The sequence below is a fragment of the Tetrao urogallus genome, assembly GCF_951394365.1.
Source record: "Tetrao urogallus genome assembly, chromosome: 15".
In the NCBI taxonomy this organism is placed as follows: domain Eukaryota; kingdom Metazoa; phylum Chordata; class Aves; order Galliformes; family Phasianidae; genus Tetrao; species Tetrao urogallus.
The window spans coordinates 4142108-4157924 of NC_136828.1; the positions used below are offsets into that span (position 1 = coordinate 4142108).

Consider the following 15817-nt stretch of genomic DNA (forward strand, 5'->3'; position numbering starts at 1 on the left):
ACATGAATGAAGTGTTAATTAGAGCCAAATAATGGTACGGAAGAAAGCCATAAAATGATAGAGTTATTCAGAGTGGAAGGCCAGTTTGCTCAGAGCACCTCTAAGGATGGTGACTGTACAACTTTTCTGGGTTATCTTTTTCAATGCCTGAATGTTTTAACAAGAAAAAACCTTTAACCTGTTTCCAACAGAAATCTTTCAAGTTATATTCATTGCAACTTGTCTTTTGTCTGGATGCCTCTCTGAATCGTCTGGCTCTGTTTTCTTGATAATGTTCCCTACACGTTAATGAAAGGGACATCTGCTGGTAGAAAACCTCTTTGTGTTCTGCAGTAGCTCATCAGCATTGTCAGGATCACTAAGCACCATGAGTTGGTTAAGGAAGCCAGCCCACAGCTGTGCATCACATTATTCAAACGCTTGCAGTTGTGCATACCCAGGTTCCATGGAAAGCAATGAGCGATTACGAAATCTAATAAAATTTCAGTGACAGCTCAATGTCTCTACATCAAAACTTTTTGATCTTTGTAACTTTTAGACTTTATTGTAGTGCCATCTAAAAATAAAGATACTTGAGCCATCAGGTGTGTAACTACTATGATATTTTTCCAAGCATGAATGAGAGGACAGTTCACTGCATTGATGAATAGCTAACATATGGTAAAACAGTAAATTGCTATATGCCTTTATGATTCACAGATGAGTGTCTGTATTTCCCAAATGTTTTGCATGCCCAGAAAAAAGAATTGTATCTTGACTTCAATGAGAATATGAGTTAAACTGATGTTAGTTTGGGGTTACATTTTCTAAATATTAGATTTGTTTCATATTCAGTTGCCATATCTATGGGTATCAATATACACATGCTCTTTGTTCCACAAGTGTTATTTTTTTGTATGTTTTTTTTTTTTTTTTGAATAAAAATAAATAAATACTTCATATTATAAAAAGAAGAAAAATTACAAAAACGCAGGAAGAAGATATTCATATATTCAATTTTACCATGCTCAAGGGCAAATAAAGTTGGTAGCCTACTTTTTAATCAATTTAATTGATTAAATTTTAATTGATTAAAATTTTGCAGGAAGTGTTGGTATAATCCAGAAAATATGATTGCAGTGGTGCAAATGCTTGTAAATCTGTCCCACGTTGTTCTCCTTCTCTAATTGTAATTGTCTGATAAAAGTTCCATCAGTTTCTGTAATTAACCTAATGGTCTAAATGAATTTCCAGATCACTGGTTATTCATTTAAATATAGAAAATGCCATTACATTGAGTTTAATTAATACAAAGCAAGTTCACAATCCATTGTATCATTAGAATACAATTTTACTCTTTTAACTGTTTTAATTATGAACATTTTTTTTTTCTTATTTTGTTTGTCCCGCATATGGATTTGGTTTTTTTCTTCTCTAATTATCCTCTTTTCTAACACTTATGATTGAAATATTTTAAACCCATCGCTCTTTGAGTTCTCATCCCCAAAATATCAGCGTAGATATTTTCTATATTTATTTTTCAACTTTAAACAGAATTCAGTCAGTGCTAAGTTCGTAATCCCATGATATGCCCTAGAACGTCTTATTTGACTAGATACTCCTGTCACGGAAATACATATGACAGATAAGCACTCACCAGAGAATACTTTTGCTTTGTGTCAGACGGATATTAAAACAATAAACTGTGTTGCCCTGGGATTTTGGCTTCTGAGCAACCTGAAAACAGCAAGGCAAAGATGAGAAGTTTTTGAAAAGTGGGAAGGCAGTTCTTTTAGAAAACTCCCTGGAAACCTTTGGTCCTGTAGTTTTGTTATTTGGGATTTTTTTACAAAAAAAATATTTTGAACATTTATTTACAGCAAGTAATCCTGTTACGTTATTGCATGCATTAGAAATGTTCCTAAGTTGTCCCAGTAATGCTTCTGATTCAGAGTTATTCATTAGGTACTACTGCAGAAGGAATATCTTAGATGATAAACTACATTCAATGTTTGGAATCTTGCTTCTGCATAAATACTCAATATTAAAATGACTTACGATATATGATCAACATATTTACTTCAAAATACATATTTTTCCTCTGCATGTTCTATTTCATTAAGTGTATAGTTGAGGACTTTTTTATATGTGTGTAATAGATAAGAAAATCATAAATACTAAGTGTAAATCTACTAGTAGGATTTAGTCCATTTGAGTATTCATTATGCCATAGAGTTGCAATTAAGTAAAGCCTGTTTTATTCAACGTTTGTTTTGATTGTCCTCACTTAGTCTATCTGGCATTTGAATATTAGTGAACTAGCTAAAAAAAAAAGCTCAGTGAAACTATTTTCATGCTTTTTTGCTTGAGTAAAGACATTCCACATTTTATTTTACTGTGGCATTGCAAATAGGCATTGACGTTGATATTATATTCTGTGATATTTACAGTAACAAGGAGATTATACGTGGAAAACAAATTTTCAGAAGGTCCTTTGAAATGTTCTTCTGAGCAGAATCACCAGTAGAAACATTTAATTTGTTTATTTTTTCAGAATTTACCTCCTTTTGATATGTAATTACATGAAAATAGTAACGTAATGATGATCTTGTTATGACATTATTCTCCTCCAAGCTGCCAAAGTTTAAGTGCTCTGACAATTGATGTAAGCATTTCAGGGTTTTGTTTGTGAGACGTGGTTGATCATATTTCATCCAAACGGATGTAAACTTTATTGTAATGATAGCTGTTTTGATTTCATCATAGTTCATACTAATTTATTTCTTGTGATTTGTCGTGATCTTTTAATATGCATCCTAAATTAATTAATTAACCTTATAAAGTAAAAAGAATCACCAGAAGTAGCATTGGAGATGCCCTTTCTGGTCTCTACGTTAAAATATTGTTTAGTGCATTTACATGAAAAGTTAAACAAAGAAGGTGTCAATACTGAGTAGAAAGACAAGTTTCCTAAGGGCTTTCCATGTTTCTCAGTTTCCTGCTCAAGTATGGAAGCATAAAAGGATGAAAAGTCATACATCACTTCCAGAGAAAAATGTGCATGTCAGCTCTTACTGAAATATCTTCAGGAGGTTTTTAAGCTCTTCATTAGCCCATTGTATTAAACCAGGGGTCACGTATTGAGTAAAATTGTTGCATAAATCTGAATGCAACGTAACTATATGCAGGGAACTATTCAAGGTTCAATTGACCTTAGTTGTCATACGTGATGTTCATTCTGCGTAATGAGAACAGGGGCTTTATTTTGGTTTTGGTTTTTTGTTGTTGTTGTTTGTTTGTTTGTTTTGTATTTGAAAGGCCTGTTTCTCTTTACAAATTAGCTTTACTGTTTTTGTAATATTGATTTCAAGTGGAATTCCTCTAAATATATTCACTTGATTCCAAAATCAAATGCATTATGTCATTCTACGCTTGGATTTTGCAATCCTTTTTCAAGCTGTTAGCAAAAAGGACTCTCAGAGTCCCTCATGATTGTGAAACTCAGCATTTGTGCTGTAGTGGAGACAGGCAACAGCAGTTCCACTTATGTCATATGTAAAGTTTTCTAATCAGATTGTAAAGCCATAATGATTGTGTTTACTTTTAACATCACAAATATAACATAATTTGGGTCGTTTATTCTATAAAGCCTTTTATGTTTCAAAATTAAACATTTTAGGAGCAGTTAAGCTTATTTATCCAGACACTTTCAGCTCTCCTATAGGAAAACAATTTGTTTCTTCTGAAAAGATTTTCGTTTATACAGGCTGCTGTTTATTTGAAAGTAATCTGCTCCAAAGGAAAAAACAGTATTTAATTTGAACCTAAGCCAGTAGTTGAAATATGGATTAATATTTACTGTAAAATATTCACAGAAAAGTCTGTGAAGCACATTGCTAAAATATGCAAGAAAGCAGTAAAAATACAGAATACAGGTCTTACTGACTGTCATTTCTCTAGCTGAGAAATTCAGTCACACTACAAACAAAGTGTATCGTTCACATGCCAAATAGGTACTGCACGTAGAGAGGTAGTTCCTCTGTATTTCTAATAAAAGGAGTCATCATCTGTACTGAGCTTACTGATAAATGTTGCAGGAAGTGTGGCTGCACATAATAGATTAGTGTTCAATATAAATACGGCTAATTACAATGAAATTATTTTGCTATAAACAGTTACAGCAAGCGGTGTAGTAGGTCCAGAGAAATTATAAGAAGTCATTCTGTTCAGAAGTCAGAGTGGTAAATTCTTTTGCAGATATGCAGTTCCCTCTAGAAAGAACAATTAGTTATATAAACTTTCAGTGTACTGTGGTGATAGTTGTTGCATCTTCTGAGAATCTTAAAAAAAAAAAATGTTCAAAGATAGTACAGGAGGACAGTAGTTATGTTTTATGCGACAGATTATCACTGATACATGGTCAGTTAATCAGATTAATCACTAACAACTAATAACAAATCAGATATTTTTGTTTATAAAACAAAATTATTCTTCTCGGAATTTCCAGTGAGCTCTGTCTTCAGCGACTGCTCTTAGTGTTTCATTCCCCTTGTGAGATGCACATATGCTATAATGCTTTCTAAATACCATTTATTAACTTCTCATAATAGCTAAGATGAAACTTAGGCAAATGTTTAAGCTGGAGTGAAAAATACATTTTCTGAACCTCCTTGAAAGCTCTGAGTACCCTTCTGCTTCCTGATCAAAATCTGCGTCTGTTTACCCATCTTGACCTTCCTTGTCTGTGTGGTTGTGTGGTTGCTGCTTTTTTTTTTTTTTTTAACAGCTTACTTTACTAGCTGAGAAAACCATTTCAGTGGGCATTAGTATCTGGTTTGCTTCCTGTGCCTGTTTTTCTTAGTGCTTTTACAGGTGTCTGTTTCTTCCAGTCAGCAAAATAATGTAAGTGCCATTGAATGGGTTCCTTAAACTGCTTTTTTTGGTGTTATATTACAGCTGTGTTTCAGATCAACTTCCATTGTAATTCTAACATCTTGGGTTTTTGTTGTTGTCGTTGTTTATTTTTATTGGTAGCAGTGCCTGAAATTCCTGTTATGGCATTTTCTGTATTCTGCATCATTCTGTATTGCTATTCTGTAGCTGTTTTTAGGGTAGCTGTCTATTTATCCTCCATCAGCATTTTAAATGTCTGATAGCACATCAGTGAGATGTATTGTGATTATCCAACAATTGTAAACACAGAGATCATTTTATTCTTTCAAATTTATTTTTGGTGCCTTGTTCTCCGTATTCATTCTTGTGTTAATTTGTTTAGTGATGATGCAGTGTGTCTAAACAGGTACACTTACGAGTACTGTAATAATAGGGACATAGTGAATTGTATGCCACTGATGTTTAGTGTTGTTTTTTTTTTTTTTTTTAATTTATTCCACATTCCACACTTGGGTCATGGAAAATATAACATTTTTCATAGTAAACTGCAGATTTTCTCTTTGTCCTCTTCTTCAAATATTACAGATGTTGTTTGACCAAAGACAGTTGGGAATCTCTTTCCTGTAAATGGAGATATAGCACTTAGCCACTGGCAGTACTCGTGCTTTATCTATCAGGACAATAGGACGTTTAAGACAGTGATAAATAGATTCTGTGTTTTTTTTTCTTTGCAACGTGATCTACGACGTTACAAGATATATTTGGTGTTGAGTCCTGTTTGCAGCTTCCAGTGTTCCCTTAGCTTTGTGTTCTAGATTTTGCCCTATTCGTTTTCAGTAGCTAGGGAAACATGACTGGCTGTACATCTCAAGTCATTCTCTCAGTCAGCTGGAAAGTTGTTCATTTACAGATTTCATTTTACCGTGTCTGATCTGGTTTCAAAAAAGTACTGTGTTAGTGTCACTGTGTGTCTTATATTGTTTAATACTCATTATTAAATCATGTATCTTAAAACCATGTTTTGTGTAACAAAATTCTTTCTCAACCTGAATTTCATATATAGTAAATATTTTTGATATATTACTATTTTTAATATATATATGATTGTTTGCATTTGAGAGTCTTTTTTTTTTTTTTTTATACTTGCAGAATAGTTAATGTTGGAAAAGACCTCTAAAATCACCTACTCCAACCGTCAACCAACCCCCACCATGCTCACTTTCCATGTCCCTCAGTGCTACATCTCCCCTTTTCTTGAGCACCTCCAAGGACGGTGACTTCACCTCCCAGGGCAGCTTGTACCAGTTGTCTCACCCCTCTTCTGAGATGAAATTTTTCCTTATATCCAACCTGAACTGATTTTCATAAACAAATGAGAAATTTTTTTCAGCTCCATAGCAGTGCTGTTGTTCATCTAATTTCCCACAACTTTTTACTTTGTCCAAGAAATGCTATTTTTGAAAACATAGGGCATCTTGCAGATGTCAGTAATCAGGAACGCAAGACAAATTGTTGATCACTTTGATCATCTACATTTGAAGATTGTTCTTTAACCATGTCCAGACAGCTTTGTCCAGCAAAGATCAAGCTTCCAGAACCTCTCTGGATAATCTGTTCCAGAGCTCAGTCACCAACATATAAAAATTTGTACATAAAGATGGCAATGTACAGGTTTTGCCATTAAGATTTTGTTCCAGGGATTATAAATTCCTGACATACAAAGGTGTTGATATATGTAGAAACCAATGGCAGTTTATTTGCAGGTTAGAGATGAGGAATGGAGGGGGGGGAGAGGAGGGAGAGAAGAAAAAGAGAGAGAACAGTACTATATGTACTTAAAAGAATTGTTAGGAAATCTAGGTGTGTATTCAGTATGTGCAAGTCATTTTTGGTGTAATAGACCAATTGAATCTGGAAGCAAATTTAAGTTAAAGTAGTCAAATATTAAGTCTTGTTGGAACAGTTAGTTGTCCTCATACCATTTAGCCTAAGATTAAGCACATTAAATAGGAAGTTGCTCTTTTTGCTGAAGTATACTCTGCATATATTTTGAGTGCATTTGCTTGTGTGGATTATTTAGTATGGAAAAAAAACTTTAAAAATCTTATTTTTCGTGTATCCAAGGATGAAATAATTGAAAGAAGTGTCTTAAAGCAGCTGCAATATCAAGTATCTCTAGAAATATTTGTTATCTTTCAGGGCACACTTCATTATAAAAAAAAGTCACAAAATGTATGTGAAATTTTGGGCTAATTCAGATTTGTCTGGAAACTTAATGCAGTAGCGTTGAATAAAGGGATTCAATTACAGTGTGCAGTGTTTTGTAAGAAACTGTCTTACATAAAAAGTTAATTAATCAGAGCTGTGTCAATTTCCTTGTGCCATGTCAATTTGTAGCAAGGTAATTAATCACTAATCGCCCAGCATGCAGCAAACTAAGGGACGATCCATGAGTCATTTATTGTTGTGGGTTTTTTTCAAAATAAATAGTACACAGAGCCATGAAGAAACACATCTTGCCTTTCATAATATTTTTATCAACAGTTTTGCATGTTGTAATAGACTGCAGTAACAAGCAGCTGTAGTTCAATGGAATATGAATATTAAAGAAACAAATGAGAGCAGATTTATAGGACATTGCTTTTCTGTTATGTCAGTTTTGAGATTACACTGAGCAAATGAACAGTGAAAAATTACTCTTCCATGTGGAGAATGGTGATTAGACTTGTACATTAATTAGAGATTTTTGTTTTCCTTTTCAATGCATTTCAAATGAGAATGCCCTATAAGAAATTGTTTGTCCAAAATGCAGATTTATTCATTCTTAAACAACAGTGTTTAATACTGACATGTATTTTTGTAGAAGGGTATGGAAATGATTGTTCCACTAATTCTGAGTAGGTTTCAAAAACAAACATATGGTTTGTGTTTTGAGTGAAAGAAATAGAAGGAACTGGTCATGCCTGTGTTTGATGTATATGGCAAATTTCTTTTGAATTCAGTTAATTCACAGTTGGATCCCGGGGATAATAATCTCACAGGAACGATAGGTGAAAAATAAATGCAGTTTTAGGGTATTTAGTTTGTTACTAAGCACTGTGAACTTTCTAAAGACTTTTATGAACTTTGAAATTTATGCATGTGTATATATATATATGATTTTTAAAACTGTCATTTTAAAAGCTGAGATAATGGAGCTTTTACTTGCAAGGCAGTTTTGACTGTGTATTTAAACACAAAATTCTACAAGTATTCTCTCTAACAGTTTTTATGATTCTTAAAGAAAATGCCAATTAAAGCAACGTAGTACTACTAATACCAGTGGAAAAGTCAGTTGACACAAAACACACATCAGGAAAAATTCCTGATTCTGTCTCAGCAATCTCAGATGGTATGATATAGATCATTCTCTTCTTTGTTCTTAATTTATTGTCCCGCACTTCTGAAGTGTTTCCTCAACAAGGATCTTTTTAAACTATGGTGATAATATAAATGTGTGTTCCTTCATTTCTAACAGTTAAACTACCTTGTAGTAAATTAGCTATGAACCACTTCCAACACGATGTACCATTAAAACTCTTCGATATAAAACACTGGAAAATTCTTGATAACAGATGACCTTATGATTTGTGCAGAGCAGGAGAGATTAGAAGTGATGAGGGGTAGATTCATTCACCCATTTTGATGGCATACCTTTCTTGAGGCATATGGCACATTCATACAAATTCAAACCACAGCACAAATGCAAAGAATAATTGCCCATTAAAATGGCCATATATTTTTATGGCTTTGATACAAAATCTGCCCCCTATTGTTTTTTACATCTGCTACACTTTCATCCATCCCAATGCTTTAAAACTTTAATATACAGTGTGTAACCCTTAAGTATTATTTTAGCAGGTTATGTTCCTCCTTTTCAGAACTCAAGCTTTATCAATGCTCAGTCTGTTTTCCAATGCTTAGGTGGAGATCTGGTGTCTAGAAATTCAACTATCTGTCATTTTTATTTAGTAGAAGATGAACAAAACCAAAGCTTATATGTTTTGGGAGAAAATAAGATTTTAATAAATTTAATTTGTGAACACAACTGTGATTGGCATGAAAGGGATCTGTATTTCATACCTGTATTTCTTTCCTATATGAGATTATTATTTACCTAAATTTTACCCACATTGTAGCAAGTCCTGTTAATCCCAAAAGGCTTTTATCTTTCAGAAACGTTGCATTGTGCTGACCAAATTAAACGCTTAAGATCTAAACTGAAGTTTGATGAAGGAAGTACCAAGACAGTGTTTCCATGTTTACAAAGTATGCAGATGATTTTTTGGGACAATTTTCAGTGTAATAATATAAGTGGGTTTTTTTTGTTGTTGTTTTTTGAGGTTTTTTTGTGTTTGTTTTTTTTTTTGTTTGTTTGTTTTTTGTTTTTGTTTTTTAATCTTAAGTGTAGAACAAATACATTTAAATAAGAGATTTTACCAAATTAGCATTCCTTTTTTTTCTTTTTTTTTAAGTTAGGCTGTAATAAAAGATTATTTGTATGCTTTTTGGTAATTATACTAGGCAACAAACAAGTGCTTTTACTCTTTTTCATTAGAAAAAGAAAAACTGTATTTCTATTGTATTAACTGCTTTTATGTTGTTACAGTTATAGTGACATTCACATTTGAATAACATAATAACCAACTATAGAACTGATAGGGACTATTAGTGAGAAAGTGAATTGCCTCTTTGGCTTATATTTGATTGTATGAAGTCCTTAGAGATGTAGGTTTTGTCTTGGTTTTGTTGTTGTTGTTTTGTTTTACTTTTTTTCTGTTTGTTTCTTTGTTTGTTTAACCTCATATTGTTACCAATAACGAGCAGTTGAAGAAATTTCCCTTTTCCCTATCTCAGATCAGAATTCCAGTCATCAAATTACTTTGATACATTTAAGCTATTTTTATTTAGAAAGGTACTCTGATGCTTCCTAGCTGATGGTCAAACACATTTTCTATGCCATTATATTAGCATTTTCAGTGACTGAGTTTCAGTAGTTTGGCACTGAGGCACTAAGGAAGGTTGACCTACAAACTGGAAGTCATTAAATTCTTAACCCTCCTGGCTAGTATATTCATTACTTTGGGGGCTGGTTGATGCCTCTTAATGCTTCCTGATGGGAAAGACCATCTCATAAAATTGTTTTTATTAAGTCCATTATTCAGTTATGTTCCAGTGGTGTTACTTCTGGTTATTTTGGGGTTGAGGATATTAAAAAGTTGGTAGCAAAATAAATTCTGTGGTTATTGCATGCTCCTAACCACCTGATTTCTCAGCTGGGATAAAGCAGCATCATTTTTTTTTTTTACTGAACTCAAATCTAGGCTGACATGATCTTACCAATTACTATACCTCTGGCAATAATTGCAGTCTTTAATAATGTATCTGTAATTAGAAGGCATGTTTTCACAGCTCTATCAGGATGACCCAAGTCATTTCTGGGGGATGGATGTAATTCTACTTCATATGAGATCGCTTTCTGTAAGACTTTGCAACACCATTCATAGTTCCATATTTCTCAGATTTGGTTTCTATTATGACTTATCTTCTTCGTGACAAAACTGCAGATCATTATTCTAAATTTTACTTGTTGCTTCTGTAAGATTTTCTAGAGTTTTGCTTTACTCTAGATGTGTTATGTTTTGTGATTTTCTTAAGGAGTCAATACATATGAGATGAGCTTAGCATAACTGTGGAACTAATTCAGGCTTTCCATTTTAATACAACATAGAAAAAAATCAGATTCCTTGAAAATGGTAGAAATCCCCTTCTGGTCTTAGCACCTCTCATAAATGTTTGCACAATTACTGCGGTTTTTGTGCGTTGTTTTGTGTGTGTGTGAAAGCTATATTAATGGTATAATTAAAAGTAATGAAGAAATACAAAAACATTAGCCACTGTTACTTTTTTCATCTGAAATGAAGAGACAGGCCCATTATTTATACACCTCCCACTCTACATAGAGAAATGGACAAGTTGATTTCAAACAGTACATTTTACAGAAGCAAAACTGTCTGGGACCCTGACTTTTTTGTTTTGGTTTGTTTTTCTGAAAGATGAACTATTTACTTCTTGAAACATAGCTAAATATGTTAACTGCTAAGAACTGACTGCTGAAACAGATCTTAGGAGTAGAGGTTCTCAGATTACGTGTAAATCCACGGGGTTGTTAAATCCCCATTTGATTGCTTGAGTTCAGAATTTCTCGAGTTGGTTTATTTTCTTTACAGCTGCTTCTGTTACTCCGCAGAAGTGCGTTTTCAGTATGTAAAGAACTATAGAAGCACATGCAAGTGAAGAAGTTATCCAAACTGCTCAAAGCTGATCAGACTTCTTCATTCATGCTTGTTAGTGGCATTTAAGTCAGATCAATTTCTCTTATTCTTGGCAGTTCCCTAAAACTACATTTATTAAAGGTAGCTACAGAATACTAAGCATTAGGCTTGCTATTTAAGATATGTACAATTTCAGGCATGATTTCATGGCCATACTCTTCAGTGAGAGGGACCGGACAGTCCGAATGAGGAATAGCATTACGGCAATACTGAAGTCACCATTATTACAGTATTTTCCTTTACATTTCATTTAATAACATTTACAAGTTGAGAATTTTTTGTCTTTATTTCGAATTCAAGGCTATTTTAAAAATTTAACAGATGAAAGACAAATGTAAAATGAAAGCATATTTCGGACTTGAAAAACTGTTTTAGTCATCATTTCCTTCATTTGCTTTTATCAGGGTGCTACAAAGCAATATTAATGTATCTCTTTATTTACATGCTGTAAATAATTCAGTATGTTGAAGCACAATTAAAGTAACCTGAGTGCCATCAGAGCTGGATTTAATTTTCTGTGTCTCACTGATGAATTGGTTCCAAAAAGACGTTTTAACAGTAGCCAGCAACATGTGTCTAAAGAAGAAAAGAATAATTAAGTATTCATTTTAAAAAAGTAAAATAAAATAGGAAGTTTCATTTTTTCATTTCTTTTAATTAAAGTATTTGAGAACAGAGGAGTTTTAGAGATATTTTACAGAAAACGAATAAAACTTACCACTGTATTACTATTCTATTTCTGACGAAAATATGTTGTTTTGTGTGAAATGGTAATTAATGTTTACAGCTACTTGCAATGACAATATAAAATTGTCTGTTTCTTCTTTATATATCTAATTTATTTCTATTAGGTCTGAATATTTTCTGAGTTCACATATTTACAAACTATTCAGCTTTTGCCTTTGAAGAAATAATATGTACCATCATAAACATGATATACCTCCCAAACTCTGAGAAAGCTCTTGCTCTCTCTTTTTTTCCCCTTGATATACAACTCAGACCTATTAGTAATCAAATTTTTGAAAATGGAAGCTCCGTTGCATTTGTAAAATCATCAAATTATTCAGATCAAAAGGGGACTGTTGGACATCACTTGGTCCAGTGTTTCACACCTGCTTGGAAGATAGATCCAGAAATTTCTCTGGTGCTATAAATTTGTGCCTGGGCTGAGTGTTGTTGGCTTCAAACATCTCTTTTTAGAGGTCCTGTCTGCAACAGACAGCATTGTTTTTATTAATGAGTCTCTTCCAGGGACATCAGAGCTACCTGTGTTAATGCCATCTAAATTCCCAGCTTGCAGGGAATACAAAGATCTTATGTAAGATAATGAGGCCTCTGGTTGAATGACTAATAATTTACTTATTTGACAATATCCACCTTATCCAGTTAAAGACCGTGCTTTAATATAGGCACAACAATACTGCTACACTACTTTTACCTAGTTTTAAAACACCAGATTGATCTGAATATTTTGTATTTCTCTTCTTTTCTGTGCAGTGCCAGGATTTCCCTACCCTGCTGCAACTGCAGCTGCCGCGTACAGAGGTGCCCACCTAAGAGGCCGAGGTCGCACAGTGTACAACACGTTTCGTGCAGCAGCACCCCCCCCTCCGATTCCAGCCTACGGCGGGTAAGGAGATCAGCCTCTTTTACCTAACACCGTGAATTTCCAAAGGCTGCAAACTGTTTGTAACGGTGGTGCATGCTGGTCGTGTCTCACTGCAGAAACCAACACAGCATGCAACCAATCCAAGAATTGGAAGTGGTGCACCTTGCACTGAGTATTGAAAAATGACTGTAATTTGTACTGCCATGGTTGGTGGCCTTAAGCATTAGAGGTGTCACATATTGTTATGTAAATGCTCTTAGAGACTGAATGCTCTGAACAGAGAAATTGTTTCAGCTAAAGATGTGTTTTTGATGATTGCAAACATCTGGTTATTAAGGAGGTTGGATCAAGTAACTTCTTTTTCTTCAAATCATCCATTGAAAGTTGTCTCTGTACCTAAATGCTTAGTGTCTTTTTGGATTCGGTTTTTTTGTTTTGTTTTGTTTGCTTGTTTTATTTTTTGTTGTTGTTGTTGTTGTTTTTAAATGGTTTTTTTAATTATAATTTTAGTTTTTCTAGTTGATATTTTAGTCAAGATAGAAATGTGGACTGCTTCTTAAGGGTCACATGCTTTCTGGTACGTATTTGTTTAAATTACACCTTAACATTTCACTGTTAGTGACCTACCTTTACTAAAAGCAACAATAAAGGAACAAAGGAGAGAAATCCATTGCAATCATTTTTAGAAACTCAATTTTATTTTCTGTTATTCGGAAGTGTAAAAGCATGGTATATTTCTGAAGGAAAGAAGGGAGAAACAGAGTGTAGTAGCTCTGTAAATGCTGACAGAATGTTTTTGTATGATGCCTGTGGTCTTTAAAAGCCTTAGCAATGTCGAAACATTTTCAGCTATTAAGAAATCAGTAAGTTTAGTAAATCCGTAAACATGGAAGATCCCTGGGTAAAATAGTATTTTATGATAACAGTTTGTAGTAGGTATGTCAGTACTTCTCTGTAGAGCAACGGATCTTTCTGGGAAAGGGAAAGGAAGGTTTGGAAAGTCGGGGAGTGAAAGTGATTTCTCTCTCTCACCAAAATAATGCCATACAGCTCATCTACTCTGGCATTGGATATCCTCATATAAGGAACCTTGCAGCACAATATGATGCTGAGACCCTCTCCTCCTACTTAATTACAGCAGAAGACAGGTGCCCTTCACTAGTCCCCCCACCCCACACTTCCTTTGAATTCTGCTGAGAAAAGCCAATTGAAGGTATTCAAGACTAATTTGGGCTTAATCTTTTCCATATTGTCAAAACACAGTAAAATAATTATGTGGCTCACAATGTACCAGATTTAAGGAGATACCTGAAATATTGTTGACTGAGACACAATGTCTAGAACTACAGTAATAGACCAAAGTAATACAAAATGAGGCACAGGATCAATATCACAAGGATCAATATGCTGTTGTAGTATTGGAACCTGGTAATGTCAATAATGCTTATTCCGGCCATATTAAGGACATGCTGGTGTGTTTCCAGTTGCATTAGTTTGTTTAGATCTCCTACCAGCCTTTTGCAACTAAGCTGACTAAATCCATCTCTGGTTGGAAGCAGTTTCTTATGAAGCCTGTATTTGATTAAGCCAGAAGGCGTGTCTTTTCTTCTAGACAAAAGGAGTCAGTCAGCCACTGAGCTAAATTTTTCCAGGATATCTGGGACATGCTCTCTGTCCATTCATTCACATTGGGCAGTACCCCTCAGAGAATTAAGCTGTTTGAAAAATAAATATGAAAGTGATGACACAATGCCAGGTTATTTTTTTTTTTTTTAAGTGAACTACATCTTTTTTTCTTTATAGACTAAGTAATACTATTCAACTTAAGGGAGGAAGACACCATGGTTTTTGAAAAAGATTGTCTGAGTTACCTTTGGGCAAGTATGGCATCCCACCCCAGCACCCTATTGTTGCCTAGACTGTCTATTTTAGAGGTAGTCCAGGTATTTGTATGTGGCAAAGAGGGGAACAAGTTTAGAATGCCTTACAGGACTGACTTCATGCCTGGATGTCTAAGTTATGAAATGGGTACTGCAGGTACAAAATAAACATATTTACATGTACTGCGTACTGCAAGCACAGATACATGTTTTATAGTTTTCCTTTGTGCTTTTAAGACTTTACCTGTTTACCAATTTAATTTATAGGCCTTTAATTTAAGAAGCTACATAAGGGTGGTCTGTGTGTGTTGTGTTGGATACACCTAGGTGTTCATAGTTGAGTTAGTATAGTGATTCCGCAAGAAGAATTAGATTTCCAAGTGTAATGAATATGAATCCTCCTAAACAGTACTGCTTAATTCCAGCATTTTACTGATCAAATTTGATGTAAACATCGTGAAATCATATTTAAAGCTAATAGGTGCTTCAGCATGAATCTGCAGGATGGTTTGACAGTTAGGTTGGACAGATCTCATGTGCCTTCATGATCTGTCCTTAAAGTTGGCTTAAGGAGCCACGCGTTGACTCAGGAGAGAAGTTAGATCATTATGTTGGCACAACGGCCTCCAGTTTTCTGAGCTAAGTCATCAGTCATCCAGGATTCTACTCTGCCATCCAATACATTGCCAATAAATTCAGTATGTATTAGAAACAGTCTCACTGCAAAATTTTTCAATTGATAAGCCAAATAAAATTACCAAAAGTGATTAGGTTGGAAGGCACCTTAAAGATCATCTAGTTCCAACCCCTTGCCATGGGAAGGAATATCACTCATCAGATCAGGCTGCCCAGGGACTCACCCAGCCTAGTTGTGAGCACCTCCTAGGACAGGACACCAACATTTTTTTGGGGCAGCCTGTGACAGGTCCTCAACCCCCCTGACTAAATAATCTCCTCCTGACATCTAAGTCTCACATTTTATTTTAAAACCATCCCCCTTCTTGCTATCTGTGTGTATTAAAAAGTCTCTCTCCTGTTTATAAGCTCTCCTTAAGCAGTAGAAGACCACAGTGAGGTCTCCC

General features: G+C 34.4%; 1 protein-coding gene across 9 annotated transcripts in view; it reads left to right on the plus strand.

Moving 5' to 3' along the window:
- The window catches only part of RBFOX1 (RNA binding fox-1 homolog 1), a gene marked incomplete at both ends in the record, with an annotated part of 253772 nt that overhangs the window by 191867 nt on the left and 46088 nt on the right, over positions 1–15817 (plus strand). For all 9 annotated transcript variants that reach the window (XM_079542960.1, XM_079542964.1, XM_079542965.1 and 6 more), the window contains one exon: positions 12744–12876. In XM_079542960.1, the coding sequence (XP_079399086.1) occupies positions 12744–12876 (133 nt within the window). The remainder of the gene's footprint in view (positions 1–12743; positions 12877–15817) is intronic.